This window comes from Chamaea fasciata, unplaced genomic scaffold (genome assembly GCF_029207755.1).
Source record: "Chamaea fasciata isolate MVZ Bird 193981 ecotype frontalis unplaced genomic scaffold, bChaFas1.0.hap1 SCAF_2, whole genome shotgun sequence".
Lineage (NCBI taxonomy): Eukaryota > Metazoa > Chordata > Aves > Passeriformes > Sylviidae > Chamaea > Chamaea fasciata.
This window is the reverse complement of record NW_027094087.1, coordinates 81904135-81920663: the sequence shown is the minus strand read 5'-3', so window position 1 is coordinate 81920663 and position 16529 is coordinate 81904135. Positions and strand designations below refer to the sequence as shown.

Genomic DNA, 16529 nt, shown 5'->3' with positions numbered 1-16529 from the left:
CCTGAAGTTGTCAGGGGAGGTTTAGGTTGGCTATTAGGAAAATATTCTTTACCCAGTGGGTGGTTGGGCACTGGAACAGGCTCCCCAGGGAAATGGTCACAGCACCAGCCTGACAGAGCTCAAGAAGTGTTTGGACAATGCTCTCGGGCACATGGTGTGACTCTTGCGGTGTCCTGTGCACGACCAGGAGTTGGACTTGATGATTGTTGTGGGTCCCTTCCCATATATTCTATGATTCTATGATTCCATGACTACTGACCCTGACTGTCCATTTGCAGTTTCCTCCAATGCCCTGCTCCAGGCTGGTGGTGAGACAGGCTCTGACTGCTAGGCTCCTTCAGACATGCATAGAAGTTAAAAAATATATGTATTAGTGCACCTGTTGGGCAAGGAGAAGGACTCAAGTTAGTCAACATCTCATTAAGGTATTGATACTTTTAAAATTTGTGTGAAGGGTCTATGACAATGCCAGCTTCTAATATGTATATATATATATCTATCCTGGAAAAATACCTGAAAAAAAATCCACAATAACAAGGAAAACCAGAGTAATTTTATTTCATAACTTGGTTTCCCTACCCTCTTCTGTGTTTGGAAGTTTTTCACACATGGCAGGTAAAAACACAGGAGTGAATCTTAAATCATGTGCCTTTTTTTTTATTATTATTATTATCATTATATATACAAAAAGTTCAAGCACATTCACTGGTTGCATCTCCATACAGTAATTAAAAAATAACCAAAACCAAACACAAACTCCCTTCCCAGCCCCAAAAACAAAAATAACCTTTTACATTCTAGTCTTTTCAGTAAAATTGCATTAGCTACATAGTAATGCTTTACAAGTAAGCAAGTTGCCCAGGGCCCGTATTCCCCAAACTGAATGTAATATGGACATGAACTTCTCAATAACCTCACAAATTGCAATGTACGTATATATGTATATATTTATATGTATATATGTATATGGATGTCAACTTACACTCCCTGATCAAGGAGGGTAGAAGCCATTATTCTTATGATGCCCCAGAAGGATATATTTCCAGGATCAAAGAACAGCATGATGGGCCTCTTTTTAATGATAATTAATTCTCTTTCTCTCTAACAAAAACTCTCCAAGACTTCACAGTATATGCCGTCGATCTTGAAGGCTTGCTGTTGATGGGTTCATTTTTATACTCCTTTCTGAAGGAACAATCCCACTGACCCAAACAGGAATCTGAGCTAACTATAGGCTAGTTAATGAAATGGCAATTCACTCAAATGAGGCATCCTTCCTGTTCCTTTTTAAACATTTTTAGAAGAGAGATGAAGGGTTATGAAGAGCTGGATGAGGCTGGAGAGAACATTTTCAGTCAGTTGTGAACATCTTTTCTCACTTGAAAAAGGAGCAATTGACTATTTTTCAAAATGCAGCAGTTGATGTCCAAAGTGCAAGGTTTCTGCACTTTTGGCTCTATTTTGTGTCAGTTATAGTTCAGGCAATTTACAGCATATTTTAGGAGGAACTATACACTTGAGGACCATATTCAAGATAAAACAAGAGTTAAAGTCTGCATTAGATGTCAGAGAAGTAAAGGTTTTCAATGTAAAAATATTTTCATATTACAAAAAAAGAATAAGGAGAGAGATTTCAGTATAGACATCAAAAAATTTTCTGCCACAACAAAATGCGGAAAAAAATTAAACAACTGTGATAGTAAGAAAGCTGGAATCACGTGAAAGGAGTAATGAAGGATAGCTTCCAGGCAAATGGATGGGAGGGTTTAGGTGTTACATATCACTAAGGTTGGCCTTGTACACAGAAAACATGCAGATCAATTAAAACTGACCCTGTTAAATTCCACAAAGTGTTGAATGTTCACATTGGCTTGTAAAAAGTAGTGCTAGGTCCACTAATATTTATTCTGCACCAAAAACTGACAATACTTTAGCAGAAGATAGGACTTTCAAATATCCCTCTCTGTGTGTTGTGGTTTTCCACTCTCCACTGTGAATAAATTTATGGTGATTAGTGGTGGAAAATTGTTTTTTAGTCATGAGATACCCAAAGAAAAGTGGCAAATTTTAAGGGCCTTGGGTGTTGCCTATGACTTAGGCACAGGAGCTCAGGAATCAGTGCAGTATGAGATGCCCAACTATGAACCAACTATCCACAATGGTGCAGACAGCTTCCTCCTCAGTGTTGGGTGGAGCTGCAGTGCAGCAAAAGGATATGGAGTAGCTTTGTCTTGCTTGTGTAGGGGACTTGTCTGGTCTTCTCAGGTGGTTTGTATCTTTCCTCTGCCAATGAAGGTCAAATGTAGGTAAAAAGCTGTAAATACTACAGGAAAAATTAATCCTTCTTCTGCCCCTAGTTCTGTAGCAGTTGTCTTTCCAAGCACACAGGCAGTTGTTGAGATGTGAGAAGAATTAAACATGGCATGGAATTTGCAAGCAAGCTGTAGAAAGACATTTCAGAGGAGGGCTCCAAACACAGAACTGCTCAGCCTGCCTGCCATACTTTATTTTCAGGATGTTTGGTACAGCTCCCGTTCTCAAGCCCTGTTTTCCTCTTTCTTTTCTTCTTTCTTCTTGCCTACCTGAAAGAAATCTGTTTCTGACATCTGGCTGTCAGGAAAAGTTTTCAGCTGGTTTCTGCTGGCACAGAATGACTCTCTAGTCTGTGGTTGAATTTTCATTTATCCAGCTGAAAATCTGGTTTATAATCTACACCATTTCTGTAAGGAAGAAAAACTCACCACCCAGGCACTATGTAAAGCTAAATTCTGTTGAGGGGGATGGTTCTTCTATATGTAGCCTACAGTGAACTGGTGAAATTGACCATTTGATACTAACCCCATACAAGCAGTATTGGTACTGTAATAGGTTAATGTGGAAAAGTCAGTTTCCTTAAATAAATTGCTCCCCACAGTCCTGAGAAATTATTAATTTCAAGAAATGCAGAGGTATTTTCAAATGTTGTTAGCTTCCCTTTCGTTGTATGAGATGCTTTGCCATATAAGATTCAAATAAATAATATGAGTCAACATAACCCTTTCAAGTGTCAGTGTGGTTTGACTCTGATAAGCTGTTGGGTGAGTGTTGTGGTGATTTCACAGTGGCTGTGCATTGTGCATTAATGGTAAAATGCCATGCTACTTTTATTATTTCTTTTATAAAAATACAACAAGAGAGAAAGAAATGTAATTTAAAAAAACATAAACAAAAGCAAAGCTTAGCACGTTGCTTAGAAAAACAACTCCCTTACCCCTAAACCAGTCTGGGTGTATGCTCTAATTTCTGTTCAGAAATATTTCACATTCACTAAGAATCACAAGTCTTTGATTAACTATCATTCAACCTGAGAGTAACTGTTCTAAACCTATCCCTCGTCTTATGCAGCAAGGCTATTTCCAGGCTAACACTGTTTGATTTGCTTCAGTGCCTTCTTGAATAAATTCAGTTCCTTTAGCACTTCCATTTCTGACCAGAAAATGCTGAAATTCAATTTAATTACAGCTTGAGTTCTGTTCCTGAAGCAAGGTATTTTGGGTGTGGCCATTCAAAAGGAAATGTTTTCTGTGTCTATCCATGAATTTCACAGGTGTTTTTCTTCTGGGAATATCTAAAGCTAAAAAACACTTTCCTGCCTTTGCAAATTGACCTTTACTCCCTCTAACCCATCCATGGGTCCACTTGACATCGATCTGACTGACATGGTCCTGCCAGAAAATAAACTTTCCCTTCTGTTTTCCAAGCTGTCACTGAGCAGTACATTGGGGCGAAACAATTGCATGAATTTCTGGTAAAATTCTTTCGATGCAAAATAGTAAATGAAGGGATCTATGCAGTTGTTGAAGCAACTGAGGCACAAGGTGAGCTTATAGGCAGGGTACAAACTGCTGCTGTAGAATAGGCGGCTGATCATATGCGCAAGTAGGATAAAGTTATTGGGTGCGAAGCAAGTGACGAAGGACAGAAGGACAACTGTTGCCAGGTATATGGATCTAGTCTTTTGCCTATCACCGTATCTGCTTGATGACTGAATTAGCTTCCTAATGATACCAATGTAGCATCCAACTGTTACAAGAAAAGGGATCAGGAACAGCACAACAAATAAAGTGAGGAGAAAGGCTACCCAAGCGGCAAAGGTGGGCAGCATATCCCATTTTAGGACATCAAAACAGGTTATAATCCCTAATTCTTTCACTTCATAGGTCAGATCTGTAGTTTCTAGTGGGTAGAAGGCTAGTAGCAAGAAAATCCACATAGCTAGGCAGGCAGCGAAGGCATATCTTTTTCTTCTCCATTTGATCCATTTCAAGGGATGTACCACACCCACATACCGCTCCACACTGATAAGGGTCATGGTCAATATGGAAGAATACATGTTGGAGTAGAACATCACTGTCACAAGGCTGCAAAGCGTCTTCCCAAATATCCAGTGATTTCTTTGGAGGTGGTAAGAAATCTGGAAGGGGAAACAGCTGGCCAGCATAAGGTCCGTGATGCTTAAGTTGATCATGAAGATAACAGAAGGTGTTTTGGGTTTGATGTGCCAAAAGAGCACCCAAAGGGAGAACAAGTTGCCGGGGATGCTGACCAGAGCCACCACTGAATACACAGCTGGGAGGGTGATGGAGATTGTTTTATTCTGGAGCATTGCCAGCGTCAAAGCATCCAGGTGGGATTCGTTTTTACCCATTATTCACAAGTGGGTTGTTGATCACTGTAAGCCAGCTGGATCATATCATGAACACTTGGCTTGAAAACCTAGAAGAGAAATGTCAAGTGAAAAAAATATATATCAAAACAGAAATTAAGGACATAAATCCTATATTAATCAACTAAAAAATTCTTTACTTTGACAGATTTTCCTTGAATGTACTGAATCCATTAAAATTACTTTCTGAAGAGTCTTGCCTCCCTCCAAATCATCATGTTTTTACCATTCTGACTTCTTCCTGTCTTGGAACAGCTGCTTATCTCTGCTGAATGGTTTTCTGATGCTTAGAATCATAGAATCATTAAGCTTGGAAAAGACCTCCAAGATCATGGAACCTTTGATCAAACACCACCATGTCAATTAAATCATAGCACTGCTTGTTGTTAACCAGAACCCCCAGGTTCTTTTCCACTGGGCAGCTTCACAGCCACTCTGCCTCAAGCCTGTAGTGCTGCATGGGGTTCTTGTGACCCAAGTGCAGGACTTGGCATTTTGCCTTTTTGAACCTCACACCATTGACCTTGGCCCATTAATCCCTCCTGTCCAGATTGCTCTGTAGTCTATTCATTATCACACCTCCTATGTTACTGTAACATAAAGAAAATCACATATCACAAGTTGAAATTCAGTTGATGTCTGTGTGAGAACACTAGTCCGTAGCTTCTCCATAAGCTAAATCCATTGTATCCACTCTAGATGTCATGACCTTGATTTCTTTAGTACACAATATCTTCTGACCATTTTCCCCCAAACTAAACTGTGATCCATTTCAAGTAAAAGCTGGATTTAATTTTTCTTTCTTTTTTCTTCAGCTTAGGGGAAGGAGAACATGCATTCAATGACTCTTGCTATATCTATAATATAAACAGAATATTAAGAAAGAAACCTGAGAACCAGAGACAGATTGCAATTGCTTGGACTGGTTTACAGGCTGGAGAGGCCCTCTTCTACCAAGAAGAAAAAGACTATCAAGCTTCAGTTTCTGCAAAATATAAGTTATTTAAAAATATTCTGTTTGCAGCTGTCTTATTTGCATCATCTGTAATTCTGCAAAATTAGTTTCAGTTTTGCAGTCTGCAAAGCAGCCCATGCTTTCACTGTCTGGTTTACATAAATCTTTCTTGGCAGATGCAATAGCTCACAGTTTAACCTATTTATTTTAAGCAGTGTAGTAGCATTCAACAGCTGCAGAAAAGAACTCATACCTCAATGTGTGTGCTTGCTTTCGTTAAGCTGCAAGTACAGGGAGGCAATTTCATAAATGTACAGCATTAAAAAAGTGAAGAAATGGCAACAAATTCCCAGAAAGGCAGAAGATATATCTACAGTGATGAGTTACAATAAGGGCTGAAGAGGTGCCAGGCCAAGTCAGCTGATAACTGTGGGCACATTTCTACTTAATAACAGGCAGAGAGTGGGTTCAGGCACACCTGCTTGTGGAATCTCATCACCTGCATGGTTTATTCCAAGCATCTTGTTGCAAGACAGCCCTGATGTAGGAGGTTAGATTAAAAAACATAGGTGCCAGTTGGTGTCACTTAACCTCATATCTTGTTAGAAAAGAGCTTTAATTTGTGTGGTTGTAGGCCATGAGCAGTGTAACCAGTCAGTCCTTCAAAGAGCCCAGCCCATGTTGCTGGGAAACTCTTATCGCTGGAAATAACCGTTTTGGTAAAACCTGTGCTTTCTGAGAGAGGCTTTTACAGAAAAGCTTGCTTTCTGAACCACTGATGATTCCTGAAACCTGGCAAATGTGAAGTCTCTGCTGGAGATAGATGTGCAGATCTACCAAGTGCAGCTCCAGAAAAAGGTACCGCTACAGCAGCAAGCAGCTCAGTGAGGACTTATTGAGGTTTTTTCTTGATCTGATCTATTTGACATAGTGCTTCAAATGTCAGCTAAAAAATATTCAGAAGTGGTGAGAGTCAGTATCAAGGAAGTTATAATGATTGATGCTGCTTCCAGATGAGTTGTTGGAATCCTAGATAAAGGAACAAGAAAATAGGAAGTGCAAAGAAGTCAGAGACGTACAAAAATCATGCTCGTGTTACAGAGCAATCATGTTTCAAGTAGTAAAGTGATCATCAGATGGGCACAATTGCAAAAAGCCCCTTGAGCCAAATCTGTTGCAAATGAAATTCAGTTCTTCTCAGAGGAGTTCTATCAAGAATGAAACTAATTCTTCATTTTTCAGGCTAACTTGAAAAAGCACTCACTGTCACATACCTCTTGTGAAAAAAGCCTTAATCCTCTCTATTTCAACTCATCTGTCTGGGATTTACCATAGTAAATATTTATTCATGAAGTCTATTGCCTCAAAAATCCTGCTCAAGTAGCATCCCTTTGTGCCTAACAACTCTATACTTCTCAAAACAAACAGAAAATTGTTATCTATATCAGAGTCACCACAGACCTCTAATAATATATTTCTGCAAGTGAAAGATATTTGCTATCACAGGCCCCTAGGTGCTATTCCTATAGAAATTACAGGTACTTGGGAAGGTAGGAATATTGGTGAAAATTTCCATTAAATCTGTCACACTGATCATAAAGCTATCTAATATGTGTCACATTTTGGTTTGTGTTAGAGTTAATCTCAAACGTATTTTCTTCTGTACTTACTTTTTCTGACAGAACATCTTGATAAGAAGGAGATAAAAAATGCACACAGAGATGCCGCGGAATGGAAAACAGTGTCAGCATTAATGGCCTGGCTAAAGGCAAATTTTATGCACTTGTGGAACACTACTGTCAGTAAAACTTAAGTGCCTCCAAATGTGGGCACCTCTTGAATTAAAGTTGAAAGACCCCAGACTTACTGATTACATGCCTAAAAGAGCTTTCCAAAAAGGGTAGGTCTCCTTGACATGATTTTCAGTAATGATGCTGGCCATCACAATGAGCAGAAGAAGAATGATGGGTGGTTCCTTTAGAGTCTTCTGCAGGGGAGAAGGGGGCATGCAAAGCACACAAGACTGATGTTGCGTGTCATTCTTGAGGGTGAATAGCCTCTTGAGGAAATGTGGAGTACAGAAAATCCTCCTCCCAGTTTAATCTTTCCTTTTGCCAGATTCCTTCATGCTCTAATTCTGAATTCCTTGCCAGGAAAGCCTGGAGTAGAAATCCCTGCTCTGGTTTACCCTTACTTGTAATGATTTGATTTTTAAAGGCCCAGGTATGTGGGGTTTGGCTGGGATAGAGTTAATTTTCTCCACAGTGGCTGGTATGAGACTATTTTTTGGATTTGTGCTGAACACAGAGTTGACAATAGAAAAATATTTTTGTAATTGCTGAGCAGGGTTTACACAGAGCCACCACACTGTTTTTTGTCGTGCCGTGCTGGCAAGGAAGTTGGGGTACATGAGAGGCTGGGAGGAGACACAGACAGGAAGCCCAAATTGACCAAAGGGATATTCCATACTATACAACATCATTACCAGTATATAAAATAGACGGAAGAAGGAGGAAGGAGGGACCATTTGGAGTGATGGTGTTTGCCTTCCCAAGTAACTCTTTCATGGAGCCCTGCTTTCCTGGAGATGCCTGAACACCTGTCAGCCCATGGGAAACAGCAGATTAATTCCTTGTTTTGTTTTGCTTGTGTGCATGGCTTTTGCTTTCCTTATTAAATTGTCTTTGTCTCAACCCACAATTTTTCTTCCTTTTACCCTTTCAAATCTCTCCCCAATCCTGCCTAGTGGGGGAGGTGAGCAAGCAACTCTGGGGCTTGGCTGCTGGCTAGGGTGAAACCATGACACCAGGTTAAGCTGCTGGAACCACAATATATCATTTCAAAGTACTTCACTGCTCCCATGGCTGTGTCTTTTGGGGTTTAGTTAATGCTGTGTTTCTATTTTCTTCTTTTTCAGGGTAACTATGACCTTCCCTCACTGCACGCAGTCTCTGTCTGTCTCTGGTGGTTTAATTTGAAAATGTAATACATCAAGAGAGAAAAGAATCTCTCTTTAGAGGTTTAGAATTAAACTCCTTTTACATTTTATGTGTTTTTTCCATTCTATTTCAGGTTTCCAACAGAATTCAAATCAGTAAAGCTTGCATGGATTTTAAAACATCCACGCTAAGCTATGGTTTCATATGCATAATTTTAAAAATATAGTTCTGTTACATAAATTTCCCTGTTAGAAATACATGGTTTTGCTTTAATTTTTGGGAGACCTAGATTTAAAAATATTGCAGACCAATATTCATACAGGCAGACTGAAAACTCGATAAGGATTCTTCAGGTGACATGATCCAGCCCTACTGACATTTGCATCAGTCCTCAAGCTTGTGACATAGAAGGAGAAACGTTAAACTTTTCTGCTTGCTTGATTTCTGAAGCATTTAGTAGATGGATATATATTAGTCTCATATTAAGTACTAAGCCTCTGGAGTAATACTAAATGCATGTAGGATTTTTTTGCTACTCTTTGTACTCACTGGTTAGTGGCACTCTGCACAGAAAACTCACTTGGAAATTCAGTGGCATCAGGTTTTTATCCAAGCTGCAACCATAAGCTGAGGTGACAGCTGCTTAATGCTTTTCTGAAGGAATAGGAATTTCTTTCCCTTCCATTGACAAAAGATGATAAATAAAACATTAAAGGTGTACTGAAAATCAAACAGTAAAAAAATCACAAGATATCTGTGTTACTTCTTTGCTGTGGAAGAGTAACAGTAGAGATGTGTCTATTTTCAGAGAACTGCTAAATAAGGCTGATGTGATTTCTCTCTCACATTTATTATCTTCCTGTTGTCAGTGTCAAGCACACCTGTGAAAAAGACTGAAAGGCCTGTGAGTGTAGTCAAAATGGAAATTGCCAATTTGTAAAAAAATTGTGACTTGAGAGGGAAAAATAACCCTTAAAATATATCATGCACCAGAAAGCATTTCAAAACCTATTGTGTTTCATAATTTTTGGTTCACTACCTGTCAAAGCACTATTGCATAGGGAAAAATGTTCTTATTTCATAAATTCTTTGATATTGTTACACTTTTAGAAAGACACCTGTCTGTCTGAAGAATGTAGGATGGCATGCTTCAGATTACAGGAAAAACAAGCTGAAATGCAATTTCAGCTCAGATGCATTTCATCTAAATAGATTTAGGATGACGCAAAGTGAAAGCGCAGATTTTATTGTAAGCACTTAGAAAAATCCTATTAATAGTTTTTCATCAATGCGAGTGTACCAGAAGGATTTTGTTTTTTCTTAAAAGACTACTTTTTTAGTATATTTTTATTTTACATTATATTTTATTTACTCATTTTGATCACAAAGCAATAACAAGATCTAAAGGGTTAGGATACTTTATGTCTACCTAATGGTAGATAAAACTAGAGAAAATTTAGGAGTTCTCAGATTGTTCCTCCTGGGATTTCAACCCCTCCTGGACTTGTCTGAATTACTACTGAGATGACAGAGCGAGTAAAAGCACATAAAACAAATGCTTAATTTCTGTTGTAGACCGAGTGTGAGGAGAAAAAGGAGTCAGGAAGATAAAGAGCCAAGGGTCAGTAATCTTAAGCTGTGGGAAAAGTGACAAACACTTAAATATTTAAATAAAGTAAGGGGTTTTAATATGAAGAACAAGAAGTGCTCTTTTGTAACATATCTCAAGTACAGTTCGTGAAGCAGCATTCATGCGATTCAGAGAAACACTTCTGCAAATGTTCAAGTTCCCCAAACTGAGGAATGTAAATGAGTCCATCTCCGTCAGAATGTTTCCTAAACTGAACACGGGCTTTACCGAAAGAGGCTGCAGGTTTTGGCTTCATGGTTCTTTCTCACCCTTGCAATAAACTTTCATGCAAATTTTAGCTTGCAGTGTTACATCTCTACACTTCCAAAAGCCAAGAGTTTGGTTCATTCAGTGAGGATGTGAACCTAAGTCTTCTAAGAAATTTCTTTGTATTTGGGCTTCCTTGTTCTTTTAGCAGATTTTTTTTCCCATTGTTTTGTTCTGAGTATCATTATTATGAAGGTCAGAAACTGTTGCCAAGCCTTTAGTTATGTTATCACAAAGGCATTATTTGATGTTTTAGCTTACCTTCTTTTAAGAAGAAATACATTTGGGAAATGACACTTCTACCCTCTGTGCACTTGTGTATGCAACTATTACTGAGCAAAGAAAACAAAACTGAAATCATCTAAATAGCTATGGTATTCCTGACCTTCCATGCCATTTAGCTTTAAAAAAACCCAACCTGTTCTTTCTTATTTTTCACCAAAGACCACTCAGATAAAGGACATAAGCAAATCATATGTAAACCTTCACTGCAAAAGTGGGCATATATTTTTTTTTTACAATGAAAAAGTTAAGTTATACTCATTATATTAATCGAAAACTCTTTCAGAGACAAATGTCAATCTTTATCTTAGTACACACAGTCAAAGTAAACCCTATGGTGGTTAGAGCTCTGACCTCAAACCATCAGGGCAAGGTAAAACAAGAGTGTCTTCTCTCCACAAGGATTTCACATTGAGAGGTAAAAACCCCTCTGTTTTCAGCAAGAAAAAAAAGAATCATTACCAGCTATTTTGTAGTGGAGGAGTGTGTACCTCTGCCTGAGCTTGTTAGCTGTACCAAACTAGAGAGAAACTACTTTATTCAAAAGTGAAGAAAAAATAATGCTGCCATTTCTTCCTACTAGGGAGTGCTTCTCTTCTCCAGACTGACAGAGTAAAAGCGAATTTTCCAAGATTGAACCAAAAACTTCTTACTATGAAATTTAAATATATGGATAAGAGGCAAAGAAACACTGCAAGCAAATACGGCACTGAATCTTCAGAACTAGCTAAGTAGTAAAATTAAATGTACATATCTACTTTCAGATTTCCTGTGTTTGTCCTGGACTATGCAGTTTTGCTGATAGTTGAATTTTAGTTCACTTGAACCTTCACCTTTTCTAAGTATAAATCAGCAAAGTCAGGATTCTCTGCTGGTGTCAGCAACATTCACCCTAATTTAGGTAAGATTTGCATGAACACAGCCACTGTCATCTGTGTCAATGAGCCAGTCCAGAGCAAAACTCCTCAATGTGGCCTTTAAAACTTTAAAAAAGTTTATTTCTGCATCAGTCAGGTTCTTGGAAATAGGAAGTCTGTGGGCCAGTATTGACAAAAACTCTTAGCATCTGAAGCATGATTTTACAGTTCAAGTGCTACTTAGATTACAAAATAAAGCAGTTTGCAGTTTTCTTTATCAGTGCGCATGTCAACTTATAAAAATGCTGTGCACAAAACACAAAAAAAGTTGAAATCCAAATTGTGCTACTCCACTAGTAAATTTTGTACGCTGGTTTACATTTCAGTTAGAGTATGCATCCTAAACCGGATTTGAAGAGGTTCCAATTTAGGGGCTGATAGGTAGAATTTTATGTATATGTTGATCTTTCCTAAATAAGCAGGCTTTGTAAGCTTGATTGTTTGAAGATCGATATTTTAAAAAAGATTAGCAAAGCTAAGGCAACCGAAGGGTTCAACATATCAGCTCAGGAATTCATTCTATAGGACAGAGTCCTCTGTGATCACTGCCCATATACACACTCATATTTCCCAACAGCGCATGGTAACTTTCCTCTGGGTGAAACCATGCTATCTTACCAAGGGAGGAAGAGCCATGCAACCAGTTCCTGAAACTGCTGATTCCTGACAGGGAACCTTCAGTTAAACGGACCACAGTACTTGTCAGATGGTGCAGGGCCATGAACAATCAGCTTGTAAATCTCCCTTTAACTCCTCTGGCAGACATCCTGCATTGTGTGGAGTTATCCTGTGCCAGAGGGCCCTCATGCAGGTACCTTGGCTATGACTTATAGCAAGATGAAGACACATTTTTTAATAGAATTGTGATGAAATTGCCTGATCTAGTTGAAATTTAAATAGCATGTGAACTGATTTCCGTTAAATCTTTAAGTTTTTAAATATTGTCTGTATCCAGGATTGACAGACAATGGCTTCTGGTCATCAACTACTTCCCTCTACAAGAAATTGCCTCACATAGCTGTTGTGAGGGTCAGAGGAAAAAGTGTAGTCAATCATTTCCCTTCTGACCTCAAATTCCAGGAAGGAATTTAACAGTTTATTGGCACAAGGCATTCGCGGTAGACAATGACAGATTCCTTACAGAGAATCCCTCAATCTTCAGAAACTTGGTGGTCTCACACTGAATTTGTGTGCTCAAACTGGCATTTAATATACATATACACACGTATAAGCATATGTGTGTATATATATATATATTTCGTTTGAAATCTCTACTTTCTATCTTTTCATCTCTCTTTTCTGTGAAGCTCTCTTCAAGTGTTTCCTCTCCTGATCAGTCCACAAAGGAATTGAGGTAGAGTTGCTGCATGCTCTTGAAGATTATGTTTAGAGATAAAAATTTTTTAAAAAAGAACCTCAGATGATGTTTTTTCTCATACTTGCACTAAGGATATGACACTCTGTAGCTGTTGATCAATTTAGCTTATGGTGGAGCCCATAAACAGGACAGCCCACGAAGTTTTGCAAGTGTACTTGAAAGGATAAATTCGTATGGTATTTGGGAAATGTTTTGAGCAAACAATATAGAATAAGATTAACAGCCGTATAACATACTGGGGCCAGAAACTGGAAGCAATATTTGTAGGGGTGCATCACATGACTTGGTTGAGCATGTAAGCTGTCTTCAGATGGGCCTTTTTCCACTACTTCCACTGGTTGGTCTCAGTAGATTCAAAACATCTTTCTACCTCCTAGATAAATAGATGTGTCCCAAAAAGCCTGTGCTGGATCCATAACTGGTGACTTGTAAAAACACAGGATGAATTGTTGTTCCTCCTAGTAATTAAGATCTATATGAATAGGCAAAACTCTTTCCACCGCAGTAGTACTAAGTGACAGGATTTGGGTATAAGTGGCCTTTCCTGCCTGGTCTTTGCTACAGCTCTGGATTTATCAGCCATAGAAATCTAGGTATCTATTTAGGGTGAGTTGGAAAGTGTTTACTGAACTGGATGGATCTCCAGTGACTGTGGTATTTGCATATGTAGTCACTTCCACGGTAAATGCAGGTGTTTGAAGCTGATTCCAGCCTGTTTTAAACATCCTGTTGATTTAGATCCTGACTTCCTGGAGGCCCATAATTGCCTGGAGTCTGTCAGAATCTGAGCTAGTCCACTGAAACATAATTGACCCCTTTCACACTTGGATCATTCAGCTGCTACTTTTAAATGACAAGGTAAGCTTTTGTGTGGAAATGAATTGGCACAGAATAGGATCAAATACATTGTTTTACTCATATCCATCTTCTTCCACCTGTGTGTCGAAGCCTACAGTCAGTTTTACATGATCATAAAGACTCAGAATAAAAATTATTTTGTCTTCTTCTGCTCCTGCTGCAGTACTTGCTCAGCACGTATCATTTAGCCCTTACTGGCAGACCATGGAATGGACTGACCACTGCTCTCCCCCCAGGTGCCTTCTGCCATGTCGTCAGTGAATTCCTGTGGATTGGGCATTCTCCTGACTCTCATGTCAGTTTGGAGTAATTCTCTCATCAGTGCTAGTGAAAACAGTCTTGGCTGAAGAATATGAGACATGGGGCTCTGTAGGAGCTAAACTGATGTGCACTGTGCAGCTTTCTTGCATATCTTATTCTCCTGCTCCTGAAAGAGTAAGAGGAGCTAGATATATGGAAAGAGTGAGCATCACTTCCTGTCAAACCATGCATCTTTGAAAAGCTTTGATACAAAAATGGGCTGCTGGAGGCACTTTGATGCCTGGATATCTCAATATCAGACTGGAACTGATATTGCATTCAGCCATTCTCCTGTACCTCTTGTCAATACCCACTGAAAAAAGGTGACTGCGTATATTTCAGGAGGAGAGGTGTGCCTGGGTCGACGAAGGACTAGGAGGCAGAAATGTGTGCAGTCCAAGGCAGTGGGAAATGTGAGCTCATTCCCTAGTGCTTTGGACAATGCTTTCTTTCCAGTCTGACCTGAAGGGACTGGTGGTTGGGGCTCACCTCAGGCTCAGGCTCATCTCCATGAGAAATCCTGCACTGCCACAGGAAACTCTGCAAACTCTTTCCTTTGCCTAATTTCTTTTACTGCTTATTGTCACAGCTCGGAATGTGAACTGTACTACTGAGCTGTATATGAGCTGTATTTTTCCGGAGTGATGTTCAGTTGCTTGTGTATATGGTCACGTATAAGTGGTTGTGGTTCTCTGCTAGAGAGAGTTTCTTCATTTTTTTAACAAATTGCCATCACCATTCAATATCATTCAAGCTACAGTCATGGGGTACCCTGGCTGATTCTACCTTTTAATTACAATCACAACATCTGTGGAGGCCCAATGGCATGACCTGGATGAAATTCTCTCAGGAGCAGTCCTGTAGGTCTGGTATTCATGCAGCTCACAGTGAAGCCTAAGGCAGCTCTGTGTATTGTATGCACAGCACCTCGGGGCTCTTTGCCTCATAGGTAGAAGCAAGATCATTGTTTCCAAGCTTGTAAAAAATCACTTTGTTCACATGTGGAAAGAACTGAAAGTTGACTTCTCTGCAAAAGCTCACAGTTTATGCTGAGCATCAATAACTGCAGCTGTGCTGCTTGTGGCTGGCACAGGGCACAGTATGGACTCAGAAGTGCCTGAATAGTGCAGAGCTCATCTACCCAAAGGCACAGTGCACAGGTAGCAGGAACCTCAGAAACAGCAGATCACAGGAGCAGATATGACCTAGTTTTAAAAGCAGCATCATATATGCACAGAAAAGAGGAGCAAAGAGCCAGCATAATTATTACTTTCTCTGTGACTTAACACTTTTTTCTTGACTTCTCCTCAGCTTGGCAATTTGATACTAGTTAGAGGTATGACTGCTAACATAAGAAGTGGAGATTATAAAATGGAAAAAAGGAAAAAAGATTTCTAAGAAAAACTTCCCCTTTAGTCCAGTATCTTTGTGACCAGCTGAGCTATCACACCAGTACAAAGAGCTACAACAGGAATAGCACCCTAAAACTACATCTACTTCACTCCTCTTAATATCCTCAAGTGCAGGTGAGACAGGAAGTCAAAGTTCAGCTTTTCAGCTGAACCTGACTGCAAGTGCCATGATATTCAGGGTTTGGTCTTCTCTCCAACCCTCTCTGCACTTAATTAACTTAAACGCATAAATAAGAGAGAAATTGTATTCTAGCCTTGTCTAACATACTCTTTTTGCTTGGAGAAGTATATAAGTGCCCCAAGTATAGTCTGATATATGCTGATACATTGTTATAATGAATGCTACCTATGAAATAATCACACACAGAAATCAAACGTTCTGCAGCTGGTTTGTGTGGTTGAGACAGTCCAGATCTCTCAGGCTGACAGCACAGCACCCTGGTGTATCAGCCACGCCTCCCAGTTTTGTATCACCATCAAACTTCCTGAAGCTGCAGTCTGTCCCTTCACCCCGGTCATGGATGAATAAGTTGACCGAGACTGTACCCACTACTGACCCTGTGGAACACCCCTTGCAATAGGCTGCCAGCTAGACTCTGCCCTAAGGCAATTTTGATGACTGGGACAGTTATGCTTCAATGAGATACAAATAACAGTAGAGCACTAAGAGACAGTTCTTTGGAGACAAAATTAGGGCTGTTAGGAGCCCTCTAAGTGATGTGTTCAGAAATATTACCACATTCCTGCATGCACTTTCAGTGTGTAACTTGACAACAGATGCTTAGAAAAATTATATAGATGCACTTAAGAATAAAGGAAATGTTTGGAGCAGATGGTGCCATCAGGAAAATATGGTTTGACCTAAATTAAAATAGGGCAATGTTTC

At 39.4% G+C, this 16529-nt stretch overlaps 1 protein-coding gene across 3 annotated transcripts in view; it reads right to left on the bottom strand.

Moving 5' to 3' along the window:
* Positions 1–630: 630 nt before the first annotated feature.
* The window catches only part of P2RY8 (P2Y receptor family member 8), a 33932-nt gene continuing 18033 nt past the window's right edge, over positions 631–16529 (bottom strand). For 2 of the 3 annotated variants that reach the window (XM_066176475.1, XM_066176476.1), the window contains exon 3: positions 631–4755. In XM_066176475.1, coding sequence (XP_066032572.1) covers positions 3614–4687 — 1074 coding nt within the window. In that variant the 5' untranslated portion in view covers positions 4688–4755 and the 3' untranslated portion in view covers positions 631–3613. Of the gene's footprint in view, positions 4756–5913; positions 6118–16529 lie in introns of those variants that run through there. The other variant, XM_066176477.1, reaches the window with a different exon arrangement.